We start from the raw sequence: 22815 nt of genomic DNA on the forward strand, positions 1-22815 counted from the left end.
TGTGAGAGACTCATCGATGTAAACACATCCATGAGCCTCCCACACACAAACAAAATTATACTCAACAGCAGAAATACATGACATAACCAATCTAAACTCAAGCAAAAACAAAACCTACTCCATCCAAAGGATGGGCGGGGATGTCTATGCAAGAAGCATGAGAGACCATTACCAGTGCAAAACTACTTACGGCCGACCCAGAGGCTCACTCGCAGATCAGCACAAGGAGCATATATCGAACACCACACCAGAATTGACAGTTATAAGTACTCTTTTGTCCCCAAAACTGTAAGGGACTGGAATAGCATTCCATCCAACATAACCAACATCCCAGATCCTGATCACTTTAAGATCACATTGGGGGACTTTGTCCGAGTACAGGATCGAACCATTCATGACATTAGGGACTAAAAAGTCCAAACAGCGCACACCACTATTCCTATTGCGTCTTGTTCCTACGAGGGATGTTGCATAGTATCCAAGAAGAAGAAGAAGAAGAAGAAGACCCACCGATGTAGCATAAAAGCCAATCCGTGGGCCTCCCATGCCCCTTGAACATAATCAATGCAAAAAAACCAAATAACCAATGTAATATTATGACCACACTAAATAATACATTATTCTCATCAAATAAAATACCACACATTTTGAAACTACAATTTTACATGACAAATAAATGACACTATTAATATCATATAGCAAAAGCACACTGAAACCAAAATAAACTATACGCAACCATCTCCATCCAAAGATGGAGATGCCTGTGGAGAGCCTGGTGTGTAAGAGACTCATCGATGTAAACATCCATGAGCCTCCCACACACTAACAAAAATATATATACACCGAAGATCCGACCGATATGCGATACGAACAGATTCTAACGGTCAAAGCAAGCTTTGACCGTTAGTGAATATTTCAAACAATGCGCGATGTACGCCAACGAACGTGTGCGACTGTGTGTGAAACGCAGAAGTGAATCCAACCATACCAATAACGCACTTGTGATTGGTAACTTAGCATTGTATCCAAGGTCGTGCGTTCACGTTGTATTTTGAAAAACACGATATAAGATTGCTGTTGGATCGGTTGAAAGCTACTTTCATTCGATTGGAATTCCTACTATTTTACAACAGACTAAATAAATGACACCCTTGAGAAGTTGCGTTGCAAAAAATGTGAATGCTGACCAACCGAAAAAATGATAGCAATACTCTTGTATCTGGATAGTTGTCCGAGATTATGCTTGCTGCGTTCCTTGAAATGAAATTTTTAAAATGTTTTTTTTTAAAAACATTTTTAATTGATTTTGAGGAATTTTAATTTAAGCTTACTTCAAGCACACTCCGTCTTCAGGCTCAGCATCAGCAAACTGATCGTCTTCAGGCGGGTTTCCTTCCATGATTCTTCTGCTGAATTTTCAATTATATGGCACCGATGTTACACTGGCGATTCAGTGATCTAAATTTCTTGAAATACTACCGTAGTAGATCTGCATGTTTATATTGCTTTCGATTTTGCAATCTTTCAGCGCATGGGGAAGATTGACCTCTGACCTCAATTAAGCCTTGCTAAAATTGAAAAAAAATGTTATACTAAAATTAAGTGCTTGCTGAACAAAATAGAGTCCTTTAATTCCTCAAAAGATGACAGCATTGAACAGAATATCAAAAACAGTAATTTAAAAATCACAAATTTAATGCAAATTTGAAAACACATAAAAATTTGCAATATGTAGGAAAATAAGGTTGTTTCTAGATAGTTTTGAGACATTCTCATCTTTCGACTAAAGTTCAAAATTATAACTTCGTTCAGCTGAATGTTGGAACTGTGCATAGGATGGATGCATTTAAAGGTCACAAAAAGGTAAACACTGCGGAAATGTGAAATTCAGAAGTCTGTTCCTCACACAATTATGGATTGATTTGCAAATCCAGGACAATCTGATGAACTTTTAAAGATCGTTCTTCTTGTGTAAGTAACAACTATTATTTATAGGTCTTGTCGTAAAAAAGTCATTTTCATTGGAAGGACGGGGGTCCCAAGACTAGGTAGGTAGGGGGCAATTTTGCTTTTTTTTGGAAAGAAAAAAAAAAGGTGGGGGGGGCAGTGCCGTACTATTACGCTGACTTTCGTATTCGGCGAGGAGGACGATTTCGACCTCCTCGTTTGTTTACAAACAGAGAGGTAGACAAAGGAAACAGGACACCTCGCCCACACGCAACTTCGCCTACACGGCATCTCGCCTACGTGCCATCTCGCCCCCTATGCAATGCAATGCATTGCAATGGCGGTTGTGGATGTATCATGGCGTTCGATGTGACCGGAAGGGTCGTATGTTCCTGTGTTGGTAGCAGACTGAACGATCAAGGATTCGCTCCAATGAATGCACGGAATATTCAACAAAGGGGTGTGTGTGTGGGGGGCATGTGTGCGTTTTATAAATTGAGGCCCCTACCGTCCAGCGTCCCGGTGTAGATTATGTTCGGTTTTTAACACACCGTGCTGATGTGATTATAACAATATTTTTAAATAGTTTAATATGTGTATGCATTTTTCAACATGCATTTTTAATAATTTGATAACTTCGTGTTAAAGTGTGTTATACGTGAATTTTATGAAGATAATTATAAAGAAAAATATGGCAGTCTTAATTTTCTTAATACCATTGATTATTAAAACTTTCAGCCTACTTTTAATAACTTGATAACGTGATAAAGTGTTTAAAATAAATTTTTGGCCATTTTCAGCGAGCAGGGCCTGTGCTGTGCGTTTCGCCCCTTTTTACACCGCGGGTACTTGCTGCCGACGATTGCTTGACAAGTCCCCTCATGCCTGCACACCGCCAGCCAAACCACATGGCCCGAAATGGAATATACTGGATACGCTATGCGTGCTACGGTCACAGTGCCATTGATTTACCCATGTCATACCCGGCGATTTCATGGAAGTCTTTACTTGCCAGCGTGTTGGAACAGTTGGAGGACGGGTAGTGTGCGCAAAAAAAATTTGTAATTGCGGGCCGTGTTAAAACATGTTTTGTGCTTGTAAGTCCATACCATGCACACGAAGACGAAGGAAAGCCATTGAATTATGATACAAAATCATAAGGGTAATGAAAGTTGATTCCAAGTTTTCCATCATCGGCATCACTGTTTTACATTATATTAGCTTATATTTTCACGAACAATAATTAATTTAATATGTCCGAAATTTAGGCCGTATAAATGTATTTTTATGTTAAATCCTTAGGCCTATGTATTTTATTTTTACAGGTATGTTTTCATGAACAAAAGAATCAATTAGGCCCTATTATAGGCCTATGTGTTATTTTATTTTACAAATTATGTTTAAATTATGGCCCGGAAATGGAATATACTGGATACGTTGCGTGCTACGGTCACAGTGCCATTGATTTACCCATGTCATACCCGGCGATTTCGCGGAAGTCTTTACTTGCCAGCGTGTTGGAACAATTGGAGGACGGGTAGTGTGCGCAAAAAAATTTTGTAATTGCGGGCCGTGTTAAAACATGTTTTGTGCTTGTAAGTCCATACCATGCACACGAAGACGAAGGAAAGCCATTGAATTATGATACAAAATCATAAGGGTAATGAAAGTTGATTCCAAGTTTTCCATCATCGGCATCACTTTTTTACATTATATTAGCTTATATTTTCACGAACAATAATTAATTTAATATGTCCGAAATTTAGGCCGTATAAATGTATTTTTATGTTAAATCCTTAGGCCTATGTATTTTATTTTTACAGGTATGTTTTCATGAACAAAAGAATCAATTAGGCCCTATTATATGTGTTATTTTATTTTACAAATTATGTTTACTTACTTCATATAAGTTCATACTTTTTAGTGTTAAATTAATTATGGTCAGTATGGCCTAATAATTTATATAATATGGCCAAAAAAAAAGCGCTTATGAGTTTTGTGTAGGCCTATTTTTATTTAATTAACCGAATCATTCATTTTACCGGCGCAAACTCACTTAAAATAAAGTTTGAGATGTTCAAAACTTTTAAAACTTGCAGTCCTATAAAAGATATTAAATCAGAGAAGATCTTCTTTGACATACCCTAATGAAACAATTAAGGGGAAAAAATATTTGCCAAATTTTTCAAAGACAAATGTGCACAACTAGCAAAACAAACGCCAGCAGCATGCAGCTTTGAGATATTTTGTGGGTTGCTGTGCAGTGACTTATGCCCCATTTTTTTTTTTTTGTTAACGGCGGATATTAGCTACCACTTACACGGCTGAACGCCGGGTGTGATTATGTTCAATCAATGGTACCGCGGCGTGATCCAAGCACGCAAAAATGCCAGAATACACCGATGTACCTTCCTTGACAAGGCCGGGCCCCGCGCGCGGCCCGCATGCCATGCATACACACTGATGTACGGTCGATTGCTTGACAAATCCCGGGTCAAGTATGCTCTCAGTTTGATTAAGACCCCGAGAATTATACGGGCCATGTTTTGTGCTTGCGACGTAGGTCTATCGGAGGCACGCGAAGAAGAACAAGTTGCAAACTGGTTAATACTAAATACGATTTCGGTAAAATTTTAATTTGGGGTTATTCTTTGTCAAATATTATTAGTATTATTAACGTGCTCCCTTATAGGCCTACACATCCAAAGACCCATCATTTTCTTATTGTTTTCACGCAAAAGGCCAGCTCCCAAGACCATTTTGTGGAAAAGTCCTAAGTTTTAGAATATGGCCCAGAAAGAACTCTTTTTTTTGGGGGGGGGGGTCTTCCCTCGAAAGGCCTCATTTGTTATCAACTGCCCTCGAAAGACCTCTCATCCTACTCCTATTTATTGCGCAATTTTGCCCCCGAAATACCTTATGACCGCAAATATTATTATACTAGCGGGGACCCGGGTCTCCTACGAGTTTTACTTAATTTTAGACAAGAGGAAACTGACGCTGAATTTCTGTTAGGCCTATATAGAAGAACGGGGTTTCCGACATTTGCAGGCCTACTCTTGGAGTGCAGCACGGGTTGGAATGTATCATCATGCACGTACTTTTAATGCAGGAATGGGATAGTTGACGCTGTAGGTATACTAAACCTTTAACCATACCCCCCCCCCCAACACACACATCCCTTCATATATTGAACACACATAGTCCCTACTCGAAGAATTGAGCGGAAATGGAAAATGTTACTTTTGCGCGCATTTAACTGAACTTGTGTTTTGTTTTCTTTCTCCTGTATGTAATTCTCTAATCTTTCTCATTGACTTTGGTTTGTTTATTTGTTCTCTCTACGTCCACTCCCGCACAAACCCCCACCTCACACTCCCCTTCACGAACACACGTCGAAGAATTAAGCCCGAAAATGGAAAATGTTACTTTTGCGCGCATAAACTGAATCTGGAATCTGTGTTTTGTTTTCTTTCTCCCATAATTCTAAGCTATTCTATAATGACTTTGGTTTGTTTATTTGTTCTCTCTACGTCCACTCCCGCATACACACCCACCTAACACTCCACCCCTTCACCACCCCTTCACGAACACATCTCGAAGAATCAAGCGCGGAAATTGAAAATGTTACTTTTGCTCGCATAAATCCGAATTTGAGTTTTTTGTTTTTGTTTGACGGTGGTGTTTGTTAGAAATCAGTAAAGAAATATGATGTACATATGTATAATATACAAGAAGGTATACACATGATAAATGAAAGAAAGATAATAATTATGATAGCATGATAGAAAACAAGGAAGGAATTATTTTAGACAAGTGTTAATTGTGTGTATGCCCAGCCTGATCATGCAAACGACATCCGAGTAATTATAGCTTCCAAATCTGGGTGTTTGATAAGCCTAGATAGGGAAGACCTATTACATAGAAAGATCGCGCATGAACAGACCAAATATTGGAAAATATTTATAAGACTTTTACAATGAAATCATATATGGTATTTGATAGACCTAGAAGACGCGGTGCGCGTGTTAACAGGATCTAGGAAAAATAACGAGTTATATGAAGTTTAAAATGAATCATACCTGTATATAAAGCCAAACAATCTGGGGAAAATAACGAGTTGCGTGAAGTTTCAAATTAAATCACAGCTCGTATATCAATAAACACATTTATTGCACAAAATGTTTCCATTTATTTGAAATTTTTTTCCCAGGGTAGCTCCGATGTCTTACACAAACATAATGAATTTGATTCCAATGTATACTCAGTGGACATGTTAAAACATTACAATGCCAAAAAATCAGCATGATCAGGGTTGAAACGTATTATGTAATACGATCAAAGGCCTACACTATATGGTTTTATCTCTTGGTCCCAGCTCTTGACAGTTCAGTTTCGGCACACTAAATTAATATTAGGAGAAACTTATGAAATAAGGGGAAGGATTCGACTTTGAGCTTGTCACCAAGAAATTTAAGAAAGAAGGACTCCGGGAAGGCCCGAATAGACTTTGAGCATTGGTCATCAAAAGGCCCTTCCATCATGAGACGACCATCTATATACATGTTGCGTAGAGAAACGTAACACTTGCAGCTGTAAATGCGTAGGTCTTTTAGTTTTAGCTTATAGTCTTTCACATGTCATTTCAGTACACCCATTATAATCATTTTTTTTTTTTTTTTTCCAATTATGCTTGTTTTGTACTCCGTCGGTAATTACATGGTTCAAACTATAAACGAATACCGTATTAGATTGTTAAACCCGGTTTCCTCCTTCAGGCATAAGGCCAAAGTTTTTCTTTCCTTATATCCTTGATTTTTGTATTAGCTCGCCGATCATATTATTATCGGGCGGGAGCTAAAGGAAAATTATAAAAGACCAACTTGGACCCAAACCATACCGATCAGATAGGGCCTACCATGAGTCAGACTCAGTCAGATGCCAACAACAACCCACCAGGAACCACGGAAATCCATTCAAAAGTGGCAATATAATAATAAGAAGTTAAAAGAACACATGCAGTAAAACATAAAATCAGACCAAATAAAAGAGCCGAATAAAAGTAAAACAAAATTGTGCGGACTAAAAATATTTTTTTTAGTATAAATAAGTAGAACCACATAACAAAACAATAAACATAACACATAACAAAAAGTACAAAAACAAACATAAAAATAGAACAAAAAGGCCTAAATCTAAAAGAAAGCAAGACCAAAGAAAAGCATACGCAAAAAAAAAAAAAAATTAAAGAAAAACATAAAAATGGAAAAACAAAAATAGGACAAAAAAAAGCCCAACCCCAAACATGTCAGAAAACAATACCAAATAAACAAAATCAAAAGGAAACAGTACAAAATACAGACAGACATAACATTAATTGATATACAGACAAAATAAAACAAACAAAAACGCATAATATACAAAAAACAAAACGATCGTACCAAATTAGTATATAGTAGGCTACAAAACATTACAAAATAAAGAAGAGGATAACCAAACCAAAACAAGCCAAAATATAACTAGAAACGTAACAAAAACAAGCAAAAAGCCATCCCAAACAAAGAAATTATTCACCAAACAAAGAAAAGCATAAACAACAATACACAATGTACGCTAATTAAATGAAAAAACTAAATTGAAAATATATAACCAAAAACCCACTCAGACAAAGCTCTAATAAATCCAAACGAAGAAAAACAAATAAACATTAAACAACATAACAAATTATAGCAAGAACCAAGAACAACAACAAAGCCAAACACTAAAAAAACATTACGAAATATAAAAGAAGAATATTACAAATTACCCAATAAAGAAAACATGCAAAAGTCCAAAAGACTATTTAAAAAACGGTACCGTAGGAAACGTAGGCCTATTAAATTTTGATACACTATACTTTCCTTATTTCGGAAACGCAATACTGAGCTACTATTCTAATTGCCGCTATAGCTAAATTAGGTGAGGGGGAAGACTCAAGACTACAACAGGACGTGGTCACTATATTCTCATCCATTCAATGGGGGCGATTTAATGAATACATCATTGATCAGTACGATCTGAATACACACACATCCTGTGCGCATCGATCGTATACATCCACAATGCCATTATGTTGCATTGCCGCAATAGCTAATTAGGGGGCGAGATGGCACGTAGGCGAAATGGCGTGTAGGCGAAGTGCACTGTGGGCGAAGTGTCCTGTATTCGTAGACAAAGGGGCCTGTCAAACCTGTTCCGCTTGTCCAAATACTCAAGTATCAAAAGGATGGTCCACAATAGAGACTAAATCAGTGATTCACGCAACATGAATAGGGGATTAAAAAACTGTGAAGTAGCACCATGTGCTTCTATTGTCCAATTTGCCATCAAGATTTCGAATGAAAACAGTTCAGACCCAGTACACGATAATGTCAGAAATTAATAATTTGTTCTGGGTCTGATTATTCGGACTAGGGGGGAGTCATAAATTCTTTTGATGACCAAGATGTATGCCCGGTGGGTTCAGTCTTCACTGACAATGTGTACGCATGATGGTTCCAATTAGGGGTACTTTTCAAGAAATGTCGGCGGAATTTTTGAGGACAAAATTGTTCGCGATTGTCCAAATTAGGGGTGTTTTGGAGCAAAATTGTCCTTGAAATGAAAAATAGGGTGTATTTCTAAGACTTTCGTCCGCGTTTTACTGCTACAGTTTTTGTTATTGTCCTCATTTCCCCGTGAAATAGGGGGTAAAATTCAAAAGCGTCCTTTATTTATTTCGGAAAAATGTCTTCGATTCCTCGTGATAAGGGGGTGAAATGAAAATCGTCCTCAAAATGATAAAAATAGGGGAGGTATTTGGGGCAAATTGTACTTGATTTCGCAAAGTAGGGGGGTAAAATTGCTGCAAATGTCCTTGATTCCCCGTGAAATAGGGGTCATTTTCAAATCCTGGAACGGTCATACGTCCTACATGTACCTTTAAATACAAATTGAACCCACCGGGGATGTATGGCGATGGATAACAGCCTTCCTCAGTGACAGACAGCAGGTGGTGTCAGTCAATGGTAGTCTCTCGTCATGAGAAAAAAAAAAAGCAGTGATTTATAGTGCCTAGACGTTGATCCACAAGCCTCGGCACACTTTACAGAACCAAGTTACATCTGGTGTCCCACAAGGTTCAGTTTTGGGACCGGGATCTACGCCTATGGTATGAATATATGACCCGTTCCGACAAAACCAGAAACAAGTGGCATTTTTGACATTTCACGATTTGAATAAATATAAAAATGTAAGCACGGGATAATACGCTCTTCAAAATGATAGCAAAATTATATACATAGCATCAATACTTTTCAAGATAGTGATGGTTTCATCTAAGTTTATTCTTGTGGTACTTTCCAAGATATGAATAATTTTGCAATTGGTACCTTGATATTTGTATAAAATTGGTAGTAGACCTGAGTAATGTGCTAATTAGTTTCCTGCATTACACAGGATTGAATAGGGACTACCATAGTTCAACTCATGAACTGTCAATTTAATATTGATTTTAAAATAAACCTCTTTTTTTAATAAGTACTTTCAAGGATTTGAAAGTCCACACAGTCCCAAGGTCAAATACCATGAAATTAAGAATTCCAAAATTTGATTTGTTTTTATGGGAATGGGAACGTCATCTTTAAAGGCCTATAACTCAAAAACATGCCTTGGGACTTGTTCCGGGTTTTGTTGGAGCTGTTCACATATATTGAGCAATATCCTTCCAAAATGAGGTGGTTCAGACGTAGCACATTTCCATTGTGTTTGACAACTAACAAACAAGCAAATCAAGCCAAATATTTAGCTGTTCTGTTTTGTTGTTTTTAAAAATAATAAACAAAAGCAAAACAAATTTTCTCTTTTTCCGAATCCGTTGGAGAAGACGTTTTAAGTGAAAATTAAAAAAAATGATTTTTTCTTTTTCAGAATCCGTTTTAGAAGACGTTTTAAGTGAAATTAAAAAAAATAATAAACAAAAGCAAAACAAATTTTCTCTTTTTCAGAATCCATTTCAGAAGACGTTTTAAGTGCAATAATGTATCCACACCCAAGGGAGCAGAGAGATTCCCATACTCACCTGGTTCCAAATGGTATAGTGATATCTGGTACACCCAACAAACAAGCTATTTCACCACAGAAAGAAGATGAGAAGCACCAAGTATGTCAAATATTTGTACTTTGATTATTGACACACCTTTTGCACAAATTTCTAGACAAATTTCTGCATCTCTTATAGTAGTGGAATGTATGTTGTTAGTCACCTTATTGATGCACAATAATAAAGTCAGGGATGTAGCCAGCTTTCTTGGTTGGAGGGGGCGAGGGAAAAATAACATTTTCGTCCCCAGTTTTGGTGGGGAGAGGGAGAGGTAACGACAAAAAATAAAATTCCTGGTTGTATAATTTTGACCCGGTATTATCTGTTGGATATAATTTACATAATTTTTTACCAGGTATTCTTTTTAGAGATGTACAGAGTCTTCAAGCTTCCAAAAAAGGGTGTTATTGGGACAATGTGCATGCGTAGCATGAAAAATCTGGTATTTTACACTTATGTTGGCCCATGATCAGGGTAAGGACTATCGATATATCGATAATAATCAATAAATCAATTATCCAATAATATTGATATCACCGATATCACTTTCTGAAGAAATTTAATATATCCAAGTTGCCGATAATGAAAAAAAGTTGAGCAATTGTTCTGGGGTTCCAAGGAGAAAGGTTTTCCATCCCAACAACAAATGAAAAACCTGAGGGATGAACTAATAACAGATGGTTATCATGTATGGATGAATGTAGAAGACATACATGTATATTGAGTGGCTAATATAATACAGATGTTTTTAAATCCTGACGTTGACAGTCCTTAGATCACTGTGAATTTTAATCATTATGCTTGAAGTGTGACAGAACTGTAAATGTTTGAAAGAACTTTATTTTCTTTTTGTTTGTAGCAAAAGCCAAGTTCCAGAAAAGTGAAAAGATCAGTGTTTTTATGGACCAATAGCGAGGTAATGAGATGGCTGAGGAAGAAACACATACAGTATTACTCACTATATAATCATGTCTTCAAGGACCATGATATATCAGGTAAGCCTATATAGACAGTGTCTCAGCTAGGCACCCATCTGCTCGTCATTTTAGATAGGGAGTTTGCTCCTGGGACGGGCAAAATGAATGCCTTTGACAGATGCTACATTATAATTGTAGGTGTTGAAAAAGGCTGTTGACCTTTTTAGTAGACCAGATTTGCAAAACAAGCCCATAGCAACAGATTTGAACTCTTTGAACACCCAGTGGGCTGTAGAGGTCTGGTAAATGTTTTGAAAGTCAAATTATGACAGGCAATTTTATTCAAATGATAGGCAAATCTCAATTTCTTGCTAAGACCCTGCTATACATGTAATATGCACACGTAAGCTTGTATACCCCACTCCACACCTAACACACACAGCCCTATAGACTTTTTTCCCTCTTTCCCATCATGCGCTATTCCAGGGGGTATGAGTGTCGTAAAATACATCATCTCCCGGGGAGTACAGAGTTATGTTCATTACATTCTGGAATACGGACAGTTCGGCTGGTGCCTTAATCACAAAACAGGAATCCCCGATCATCACGATAATGGTGCGCGATCACTAATACCTTTCGGGGGCAAAAAACAACATTTCTATGCCTTATGGACATGGTGTCGTCGCCAAAAAAAGTTTCCTGCTATTGACACCTAACTTTCTATACATTTTATAGACCTAATGGTGAAAAACTAATGACGGGACACGTAGTGATATTTTGTCGGCGTCCGTTTCACTTTTTTTTCGGAGATGAAAATAAGACGTCAACAGAATCTCTTATACAGATGTTCTGCATCACTCCGTAACTGCATCACTCGTGTATTCAATAATTGCATAATTAGTAACATCGATGGCCTTTACGATAATCCGCATATATGGAATCAGTGTGCCCATATTAAGACAAAATAATTGCAAAGGCCTGGCAAAGACCATCGGATGCACACGATCTATGAGGTTGATGAACTACATACGTCATACCCCCCTGGAATAGTGCATTGTGGGATAGAGGGAAAAAGGTCAATACCTATGTGTGCCTGCAATCACAGACCTTGTGTATTGCTATCAAAATGAGGATGTCTGAATCAACATTTTTAAATGTTGAATTTTTAAATTTTAAACACCTTTAAAAAGGTACGGTGTATGATCTGATTGACAGCCTCATCCCCTCCCTCCCCCCCCCCCACTTTATCCCCATCAAAATGCAGATTTTGCTATCAGGGGAAAGATCATATTTTTTCTCTCATTTTAAACATATTGTAAGTAGGCATTTAGAATAGGTATATTTCCAAAGGAATCATCAAAAAACTGTCAAATTAGTCTTGACTGCGGTATAGCATGCTCAAGACAGATTCAACAGTTTTTTTATGATTTTTGGCAGGCCATGGGGGAAGGGGCACTTTGTGGCAGGCTGAAAGGGGGGGGGGGCTATTTTAACATGCTATTTTACCCCCCTACCTGTCCTCATCCCAAGTCTGCATGGTACCAAACCTGACCGGGATATACCTCAAATTTGCACATTACTGGAGGATGTCAGGAATTGAGCATAGTGATGGTGGGTGGGGGCAGGGGGATATTTGCCTTTTTTGACTGATACTAACTGTGTATTCCTACAGTGGGACTTTTGTTTACTCTTATATGTCCCTGAGGAAGGGCAGTTTATCTGCTCGAAACGTCGGTTGTTTTTTTTGTCAACTTTGTCTACAATCCCTGTGGTTTTGGATTTTTTCTAGTGCAGTAGTAACCGTGTACTCCATTCTGGTTTACATACTGCATTAGTTTTTATCTTGTCTTTGTCTTTGTTCCCCACACCAAGTTGCTATACCTGGCTCGAATCTTTCTACTCTTATATGCCTAAATGGATGGGGATTTTTCTTAACAGACAGGGGACTTAGTTATCTGACACCTTCAATAATGGACACAACATGCAAAGATGTTATGTAAATTTACCAACCATCAAACCCAAACTAGATTTATGCATTAATGAACCACCAAAGATGGGTGATCTACATAATATAGAAACTAATGGAAATTGCTCAACAATTTTTTTTTATTTACATGATCTGATGATGGAATTGATTGACAGATGTTGAAACGAAAATGTTATTATCCACTATTCCATAACTTAGTAGCCACAAACATGATTTAAAAAAAAAAATGTTTTTTTGATAAAGAGGCCTCAAGCATCAATAATTGATCTTTATTTCTTAAGTCACGGATCTCAGAATGTTATAAGTCATTGAAGACACTTGGAAAAAGACCATTATCATGTTTGTACATAAATGTACCAAGTTCTAGCATGTGCATTTAGTATACCGTATTGTTTGTAATAAACGCTCCCCTCTAATAAACGCCCCCCCTCCAATTTTTGTGTGAAAAATTGACAAAATGCAAACATTTCCATGCCATAGATCGTGTAGGTAAGCTTAAAACTTGCATCAGTAATGGCAGTCACGATCGCTAAATTGCATGGAAAAAACCTATTTTGACTCAACTCCCATCCATTCATTGTCTAATTATGGTAAAATTTCACGAAGGCCAAAAAAAAAAATATTGTTGTGTTGCCCTCAAGTGGAAAAATGGGAAAGTTGGGTCGGGCGGTCGGATTTTTTTTTTTTTTTTTTTTTTTAACCTTCAGATTTAAAAAAATCCCCTCAAATATTAAATAATGCTTCTTCAATTAGGGGACATTTGTCAATTTTGACTTCTGGATACCTGTTAGACATCAATTAAATACTAGTCTTTCAATATAATATTAATTTTAAGTGAAAAACATTGATTTTTTGAACAAATCTGTAAAAATCATCATTCAAAAAAAAAAAAAAAAAAAAAAAAATGCGACCCTGATTTTTCAGGATTTAGGACCGGACGGTTGAGGGCAACACAACAATTTTTTTTTTTTCCTAATTCCATGCACTTACAGGTGTAATTTTGTTGTATTTCCCACGAAATTGTAATTTTCAGTGGGCGCCGCCATCTTGTATGGTCGTAAATCCCTCCTTTAAAAGGAGCACCATCAGGAAATTGAACCCGATTTTTAAGCTTTTTTCACTGACAATTCACTTCCAATAAACGCCCCCCATTTGGAAAAATGCAACGCCCCCGGGGCGTTTATTACAAACAATACGGTATCTGATCAGAAAGTGCACATTAGCAGCTGAGTATATTGTTTACTAATGAGCAATTGCAATTTATACAATATGCCTCATCATCAAGAAGGAAGTCCATGCATTTCAATCCCATTTATCTTAACATCTAGTGGGCCCCAAAAAATGTCATAGTCAAATGTATATGTGCCATCATTGTTGTCCTGTACCTTCTGTGAATACCCATCTTGTGTAGCCTCTACTTTTGCTCCACCAGTGTTCATTTTATGTCCATTGTCATCTACAGTTTGAACAATGGCTTTGCTATACGATTCCGCTTTACCGCTGGGCGGTTGTAATTGAATGGTACATTGCTTCGGGTCAACCTTTGGTTTCCTTCCAGGTACTGCTGATGTAGGTCTGTCTCTCACCGCAGTTGATTGCCTAAACGCTCCCCCTCTAATAAACGCCCCCCTCCAATTTTTGTGTGAAAAATTGACAAAAATGCAAACATTTCCATGCCATAGATCGTGTAGGTATAAGCTTAAAACTTGCATCAGTAATGGCAGTCACGATCGCTAAATTGCATGGAAAAAACCTATTTTGACTCAACTCCCATCCATTCATTGTCTAATTATGGTAAAATTTCACGAAGGCCAAAAAAAAAAAAATATTGTTGTGTTGCCCTCAAGTGGAAAAATGGGAAAGTTGGGTCGGGCGGTTGATTTTTTCCTTTTTTTTTTTTTTTAACCTTCAGATTTAAAAAATCCCCTCAAATATTAAATAATGCTTCTTCAATTAGGGGACATTTGTCAATTTTGACTTCTGGATACCTGTTAGACATCAATTAAATACTAGTCTTTCAATATAATATTAATTTTAAGTGAAAAACATTGATTTTTTGAACAAATCTGTAAAAATCATCATTCCAAAAAAAAAAAAAAAAAAATTACGACCCTGATTTTTCAGGATTTAGGACCGGACGGTTGAGGGCAACACAACAATTTTTTTTGTTGCCTAATTCCATGCACTTACAGGTGTAATTTTGTTGTATTTCCCACGAAATTGTAATTTTCAGTGGGCGCCGCCATCTTGTATGGTCGTAAATCCCTCCTTTAAAAGGAGCACCATCAGGAAATTGAACCCGATTTTTAAGCTTTTTTCACTGACAATTCACTTCCAATAAACGCCCCCATTTGGAAAAATGCAACGCCCAGGCGTTTATTACAAACAATCGGTATCTGATCAGAAAGTGCACATTAGCAGCTGAGTATATTGTTTACTAATGAGCAATTGCAATTTATACAATATGCCTCATCATCAAGAAGGAAGTCCATGCATTTCAATCCCATTTATCTTAACATCTAGTGGGCCCCAAAAAATGTCATAGTCAAATGTATATGTGCCATCATTGTTGTCCTGTACCTTCTGTGAATACCCATCTTGTGTAGCCTCTACTTTTGCTCCACCAGTGTTCATTTTATGTCCATTGTCATCTACAGTTTGAACAATGGCTTTGCTATACGATTCCGCTTTACCGCTGGGCGGTTGTAATTGAATGGTACATTGCTTCGGGTCAACCTTTGGTTTCCTTCCAGGTACTGCTGATGTAGGTCTGTCTCTCACCGCAGTTGATTGCCTCTGATTTACATCTTTGTGCATAATCTGTCTTTTCTGCTTAGGGCGCTGCATCCACTCTAAATCGTACAAATCCTGCAGTGATTCTTGAATCTGTGCCAGAGCTGAATGATGTTTTTCAGTGAAATTTAAGTCACTCTTATCTGATGTAGTCTCAGGTAGCTCTGTTTTTTCTAGTTCATTCAGTCTCTCCATGATTTGGTTTTGTGAAGCCAGAATTTGGGTAGAATGGCTCATATCACATGTCTTGTTCACAAACTCACAGGCACTGGTCATTTGAGTAGTAAGAAGGTCTATGGATTCAATGCTTGAAGTTAAATTGTTTATCTCAGTTTCATTTAAGTTTTTCAAGTGGGAGTGAGCTTTACTGTAGCGTGTATCAATTTGGTCATGCAATTTCTGAGCCGACTCTTGAATTTCTTTCTCTTTCTTTTTGAAGTTGGTGGACAATGTTGCTTGCAAGCTCTTTGCTGCTAATTGCTTACAAGCTAACTTCTGGATTTTTTTCCCCAATTCTTGCTGTGGATTGGTGCATATCATCAATAACCCTTGAAACAGCAGCTGATAACTCAACAAGGTCATGACCCCGATGGTCAAGAAGGCCACATGTTGCGCAAACTGAGACTTTGCAGTTAGCTTCTCTACAGTACATAGTTACTTCTTGATTTGGGTGTTTTGTACAATGCTGCTGCTGTTGTGTCAAGGGATTATATTTCTTTTCTTGCAGCTCAGCCATTGTTGAAAGTTTGTGATTTCGTAGGGGACCATAATGTTTATGAGCATCTACACATTTCTGGCACTGAAAAAGTCCACAATCATGACAAAATCCAACAGCTTCAAGACTTTCACAACCTCCACAGGAGACGGATAAGTTGAACATATCTTGGTACTCTCTCAGATTTTCCACAAGGAAATTGTTTGGCAGGCTGTCCACAGTTCCACCTGGTAGCAGAATCATTTTGGACAATCCAACTTTGATCGCTTCCCAGCAATGCTTCGTAAACATGACTTGCAATATGTATGTAGACACGGCAGACATTTTGCCTTATGTTCATCATTGTCATATGACTCAGCACAAATAGAACAAGTTAGAAACTCTTCTTTGAAATCTTCCTTCCAGGCGGCGGATGACATGATCGAGCCGGCAACTCGTGAAACCGCCCGGCCGTATGGCATTTTCCATATACTCGGTTAGTTTTGTGGGGTTCATTATCGAACCCCAACGGTTTTAGCTTGTATTTATATTATTATTCAACATAGGCCTATTTGTTTGTGATATTTCAAGCGGTTTAAAATTTCAAAATAATCCCATTCAATTACACGGTTGACGATGAAAATTTACTGAATTTAGGGACTGCACGTCATACACCACCTGCTTCCTTCCTCTGATTTGGTGAGAGAGAAGCAGCCATGTTGTTTACGATATTTCATACAGAAGTAGAATAAATGTGTAGGATATGATTGCATAGTTTCGTGAGAATGAGCCGGATGTTAAACATAAGTTTAGACCAACATTGCGCTGCATGACATAGACTGATATGGACTACAAAACTTTGCACCTAGTCCGAGTGCTCTGTGATCTACATGTACAGTCAGAACATCAACCTTGTAATATCTATTCATCTAGGCATATCAAACCAAACTATACTAGTACTAAACAGACAGATGTCTAATATAATGGGCCGGGCTATTCCAGTCGAAATTCATACACCTGCTATGGAATGCATGACCTTCCACACAGGCGGTGTGAATTTCAGATGGGATTACCTGAATGGATGATTCCATGGGGTGTATGGATTTCAACTGTAATAGCCCAATGTTAAGTGTTTGTACAGATATCAATAATTTATATATCCGTATTTATGTACATTGTACATACAGATATATATAGTGTACACAATGATCCACTCTTATCAGGTCAAAGTCAGCATTATAATGTAAATCTTCTGTATTAAGTGGACCATATTAAATAGATATTTTATCCTCTTTTTGTCTCTTCAGGAAAATCTCTAGTGAGACTGAATCATATCAAGTTGGAGAAGATGGGAATCACAGACCTAGATCACAGGTAAAAAAAAACAGTGCTGTGTGCGTTTCAGCAACACCTGTTGCCTTGTTCACCACATGGCAATCCTGTAGCAAGCTGATTTCTTTGCAATGGACATTGTTTTGCCAGTTGAATGTGTCCTGTTGATATATTTGACACAGTATGCAGTAGATCTAAGATAGAGGAAGAACACCACTACGAATAGAGATGAAGGTCAATACAGCTTTTTACAAGTTTTTGATGAGCTGTGTTAATTAAATACCGTAAAGATTTGTCTAATGGCGCACATGGTCTCCCATTACTTTACTGGAATTTTAGGCACAAATTAAAAATGCCCTCCTGAAAAAATCCCACCTGCAAATAAGGGCACAGACCCTTAATTCTTGTTGGAATTTTCAGAAGAGGGAACTCTCTATATGTATGTGAACTTTAGCAAAAAAGCCCATGTGTGCCATGAGGTGAATCTTTACGGTAAATCAGCAGGAAAATAAAATCAACTGGCAACACCAAGTCAATCAGCTTGTGACAGGATTGAGAGTCCACAGTAGTAGATTTTTGGAGAGAAAATTTTGAATAAACTCCCCTTTTGTAAACCAGTTTTCTGAAATTTGCACCCGAATCTAACCCTATAAGGAGCCAGAAAATGAACCCTATATCTGCTGGCATTCCCATACCCACTTTTCCACTAAGAACCCCACTGACCGTAGGCACAGGTGATGTGACATTTGTATAGAGGGATACTCGGAAGTCATCTATTCAATTTTGGGTCATTTAAGGGAAGGGGTATGAATGTTTGGACAGTATTTATTTTGGGACATTAGAGCACATCAGACATATCGAATTACATTCTGAATACGAAGAATGTCCTGATGATATCGAATAATTTTGATTTTTGAAATTAGCAATGTAATACACATTTTATGGCAAATCATTAAAATTGATATTTTGATATTTAACAGTACTTGAAGTAAACTTTATAAATCTGATGATTTATACTTAAAGTGTATGTAGGTGGGATGAAAAGCGACGATCAATTGAAAATTTTGACCTTTCGTATTGAAGATATGGATTTTTCCCCAAAACACCAACAAAAAAATGTCTTTTTGGGAAAAAAATCCATATCTTCAATATAAAAGGTCAAAATTTTCAATTGATCGTCGGCTTTTCCTCCCAGCTACATACACTTTAAGAATATATCATTAGATTTATAAAATTTATTTCGAGGACTGTTATATATCAAAAATTTGAAAAATATCAAATTTTAATAATTTGTCATAAAATTTGTATTATATCGTGAATTTCAAAAATGAAAATTAGTTGATATCAGAAAGGCATGCTTCAGTATTCAGAATGCAATCGATCGTCTGAGGTGCTCTCATGTCCCACAAAAAATACTGTCGAAACGCCTATAAACGCTCATTCTAGATCCCTTAACAGATTCTAAAAATGGTGTTAAAATGGGACGAAAATTTGGCTTTGCCCTCCACAGTGGGACAAAAATTGATAAATGGGGACGAAAATTTGGCTTTGTCCCTCCACAGTGAAAGGCTGGCTACACCCCTATAATTTGGTTCATCTCAAGTTTGGTAGTGAGGTGAACCAAATTATAGGTAGGGTGGTTGTGAGTGCCATAATCAGTTTTAATTTGAAAAAGAATGAAAAGTTTCTTACACATTGTTTGTCATCTCTTCAATTTCAGGTCGGATCTACTAGAACACATTCTTAGACTAAAGCTTAAACATGAGCTACATGAACTGAAGTTGTTACAGAAAGTGGAGCCGGAACATCAACATCAACAATAACAGTAGTAACATATTAGGCTGATCCAATTAAAGTTACTCCCTACGTGGAAGATTGTAGCTAAATAGCTAAATCTTGCACAGAGGGAGTGTGGATTTGAAATGGAATAGCCCAATTGAATCTCTGCCACCCCAAGTATAATTGAAGACCGAAATAAAAAGACTTGTTTGCGTCTGACGTCAGGACAAAGGCGCAAAGTGATTGGTTGCAGACCTGCGCAGTATGGCATGTTGACAGGACGTCATACGCAAACTTATCATTTTAATTTGGTCTTCAGTTATAACAGGCAATGTCTGGTCCATATTTACAAAAGAAAAGGCAAATCAGTCATTTTCTATGTGGATGAAATTGACTGCAACTGTAAAGCTTTAGGGATTTCGAAAGGGTGTCCCCTTTGACAGGGTAAGTGCAATAGATGGAACAACCCCAACAGAGATCATCATTGGTTTAAATGGTGCTGTTGAAGTTTTAAACCATTTTTGTTGCATAATCCAATCCATTAAGAATCTTGTCAGTTAGGCCTAAAAAAATTGTTTGATTGGCGTAACCCAGGGTAGGTAGGTCGGGATAAAATTTTTTAAAACTTTTTAAGCTGTAAATATCGTTTGATAAAGGCTTTGTAACTTTTTTTCTTCTTTTTTTTTAAAATTTATTTATTTATATTTATTTTTTTTAAATTTTATTTATTTTTTTTTGCAAAAAGGAAAAAGTCAGTGTCAGGCCTAATTTTAGGGTCGGTCGGGTTAGGCCAATCAAGCAATTTTTTAGGCCTTATAGTAGTGATCAATGCATATCATGGGGGAATGGAAGAATCCATTATTTTTGTATGCTAAAGATTATGCATTCCTGTTTTTGCCAACAAAATGATATTTCACTATTTCTCAAGGTTGGATTTAAAATTTCACCCGGTCCTATTTTTGTTAACCCCATGAGAACTACCTGCCGATTGGTCAAAAAGAAGTTTTCATTATCAATTGGACTTGGACCAATGAGCAACATTGTTAGAATAATTACACTACCAAAAAACCAAATAAATTGGGGTGAATTATTTCAAAGCTCCATTCTGATTGGTGATCAAAATGAAGATATCATGTAATTGACCAATCAGAGGCAATGTTAGATCAGCAGGTAGTGCTCAGGGGGTTAAAATAATGTGTTTTGCTTGCTGTCATTCAAAGGTGCTATAAATTATTGTAAACATTTTGGCGTCCATGAGAGCGTAGGTATTGTAGGATTGACATTTGTGAAATTTGTAGCAAACCACCTTAATTTGTTTGCAATTGTTTAGTTTTTAAATATTTTGGTTAATGTTGCATGTTAAGTGTTGTTTAATTCAGGATACGTTTGTGAACGTTATCATCAAGGTAGTAATCATTCATCCAGGTTGTAAACAATAATAATAATTATACTTGCAGGCCTTATATTAAGTATGCCTGGACCAGGAGCTAAAAAGAGCTCATGTTCCCAAAGATGGCTCCTGGTCCTATAGTTTACATGTAAAATATTGGACACACCAGGAGCCAAAACTGGGCAACCATGGGGTAAAAAAAGCCTGGGTGCCTGTATACTTGAACTACAATCTAGGCAACTGGATTTACCTCTTAGGTTGAACTCGAAGGTCACAGGTCAATGAACTTTTACTGCCAGAAGATCAGTAGAAAACGTGAAAATTTCCCAATCAAAAAACATTAGTCCAGTTGCCTAGATTGTAGTTCAAATATTATTATTTTAATTCAGGAGGTTAGTGGCATCAGTGGTAGTGACACATGGAGGGATGGGGGAGAAAATGTTTTGAGTGAAAATTGCTTAGGTATAATTTGAGACCCCCAATGTATATCTGATATGTGACATGATCAAGGGGAATGAGTCACATGTCGACCCTGGTCAAAAATGAGTTTTATATATGTTTTTAAAGAGGACATTTAGAGCTTTCTGAAACTGAAAACCCCATGTTAACGCGACTTTTCTTTGCAAAGTTACATGAATTTATCAATCGCTGAAAACAACATAAAACAAAAAAATTTTAACACTTTCTTTGCCAATATCTCAAAATCAATATTAGCGACATCCGACTCATTTCCCTTGATCGTGTCACATATGCTTGCAAAATATTTTAGTTGTGGATGTTTCATATTGATCCAAGTTGACATCATCTTGCAGTCAGCTTCATTTTTAAGCCATTATTATTTATGTTGTATTTATTTTGTTAATATTTTGTTTTAGTTGCATGTACCGTAACCACCCGGGTATAAGCCCACCCCCCTAGATGGGCGATTTCACTCAAAAAATGGGGGTGGGCTTATACCCGGGGAGGGGCTAGTATATGAAAAAAAAAAAAATTAAACTTTTTTTTTTAATTTGTATAATATTTATGCCCGATTTTTTAATTAAAAAAAGGTGATCATAATAAAGTTATCAAGTCAAGCAAAACATGCACAGTTTCATTGTATCAGCAGTCATACACAGATCACAACCCCCCCCCCCCCCACCCACCAACCACGCCAGTATCAAAAGCTAAAACCCGGCTCAAGTTTGTGCTATACCAGTACATGTACAATAAAATGTTTTCAATTATGCTCCCAAACCACTTTTTCCCAGACCGGAGAAGGCCCCTGTAGAAAGACCACGAGGCCCAGGCCCAGGTATAAATGCCCAGGGTTTAGCTAATGCCACGTGCTTAGACCATGCAGCCCAGCCAGGCTATTCAGCCAATCAATACTCGGGAGGGTCACTGCATGGGCGAAGCATAGAAGCATGCTGTAAATCAGTCCGGGAAATTTGATAGAGCATAGGTCATTGATATGCAAAACATTTGATTGAACATTGAAACAATAACAAAACATTGCCAATTGATAATGGTGCAAATCCAGTTGCATGACCTTTCATGGTCTTGTTTTGACATGTTACGATATTTTATTATGAAATGCATGAATGGGGTTGTTAAAACAAATTCAATTGGGATGCTATTAGAGTAAACAAACACAGGGACAGACTTTTTCATGTTTTCTTGCTTAGAACATTCTTTTTCAGTAAAAAGGATAATTAAAAAAGACCTGCTACCGTCATAAATATTTTTGTGTACTTTGTGCTTTCTTGGTCAAACAAAAAAATGGAAAAATGACTAACATTAAAAAATTAAATCAGACAGTACAGGACAACCTTGCAATGCTATCAATTTATTTTGATGCAATCTAGCGCAATGACT

At 37.2% G+C, this 22815-nt stretch overlaps 2 protein-coding genes across 2 annotated transcripts in view; one reads left to right on the forward strand and one right to left on the reverse strand.

Moving 5' to 3' along the window:
• LOC140139794 (serine/threonine-protein kinase RIO1-like) overlaps positions 1 to 1557 on the reverse strand; it is a 45588-nt gene extending 44031 nt beyond the window's left edge. Inside the window, exon 1 of the mRNA XM_072161506.1 lies at positions 1332 to 1557. Coding sequence (XP_072017607.1) covers positions 1332 to 1399 — 68 coding nt within the window. The 5' untranslated portion in view covers positions 1400 to 1557. The remainder of the gene's footprint in view (positions 1 to 1331) is intronic.
• Positions 1558 to 1821: 264 nt separating this feature from the next.
• On the forward strand, positions 1822 to 19653 carry LOC140139795 (protein aveugle-like). The gene is made up of 5 exons (XM_072161507.1): positions 1822 to 1971; positions 9972 to 10126; positions 10926 to 11061; positions 17765 to 17831; positions 19510 to 19653. The coding sequence occupies exons 2-5, from the start codon at positions 10004 to 10006 to the stop codon at positions 19610 to 19612; spliced, it is 429 nt and encodes a 142-aa protein (XP_072017608.1). The 5' UTR covers positions 1822 to 1971; positions 9972 to 10003; the 3' UTR covers positions 19613 to 19653.
• Positions 19654 to 22815: the final 3162 nt, after the last annotated feature.

This window comes from Amphiura filiformis, chromosome 18 (genome assembly GCF_039555335.1).
Source record: "Amphiura filiformis chromosome 18, Afil_fr2py, whole genome shotgun sequence".
Classification (NCBI taxonomy): domain Eukaryota; kingdom Metazoa; phylum Echinodermata; class Ophiuroidea; order Amphilepidida; family Amphiuridae; genus Amphiura; species Amphiura filiformis.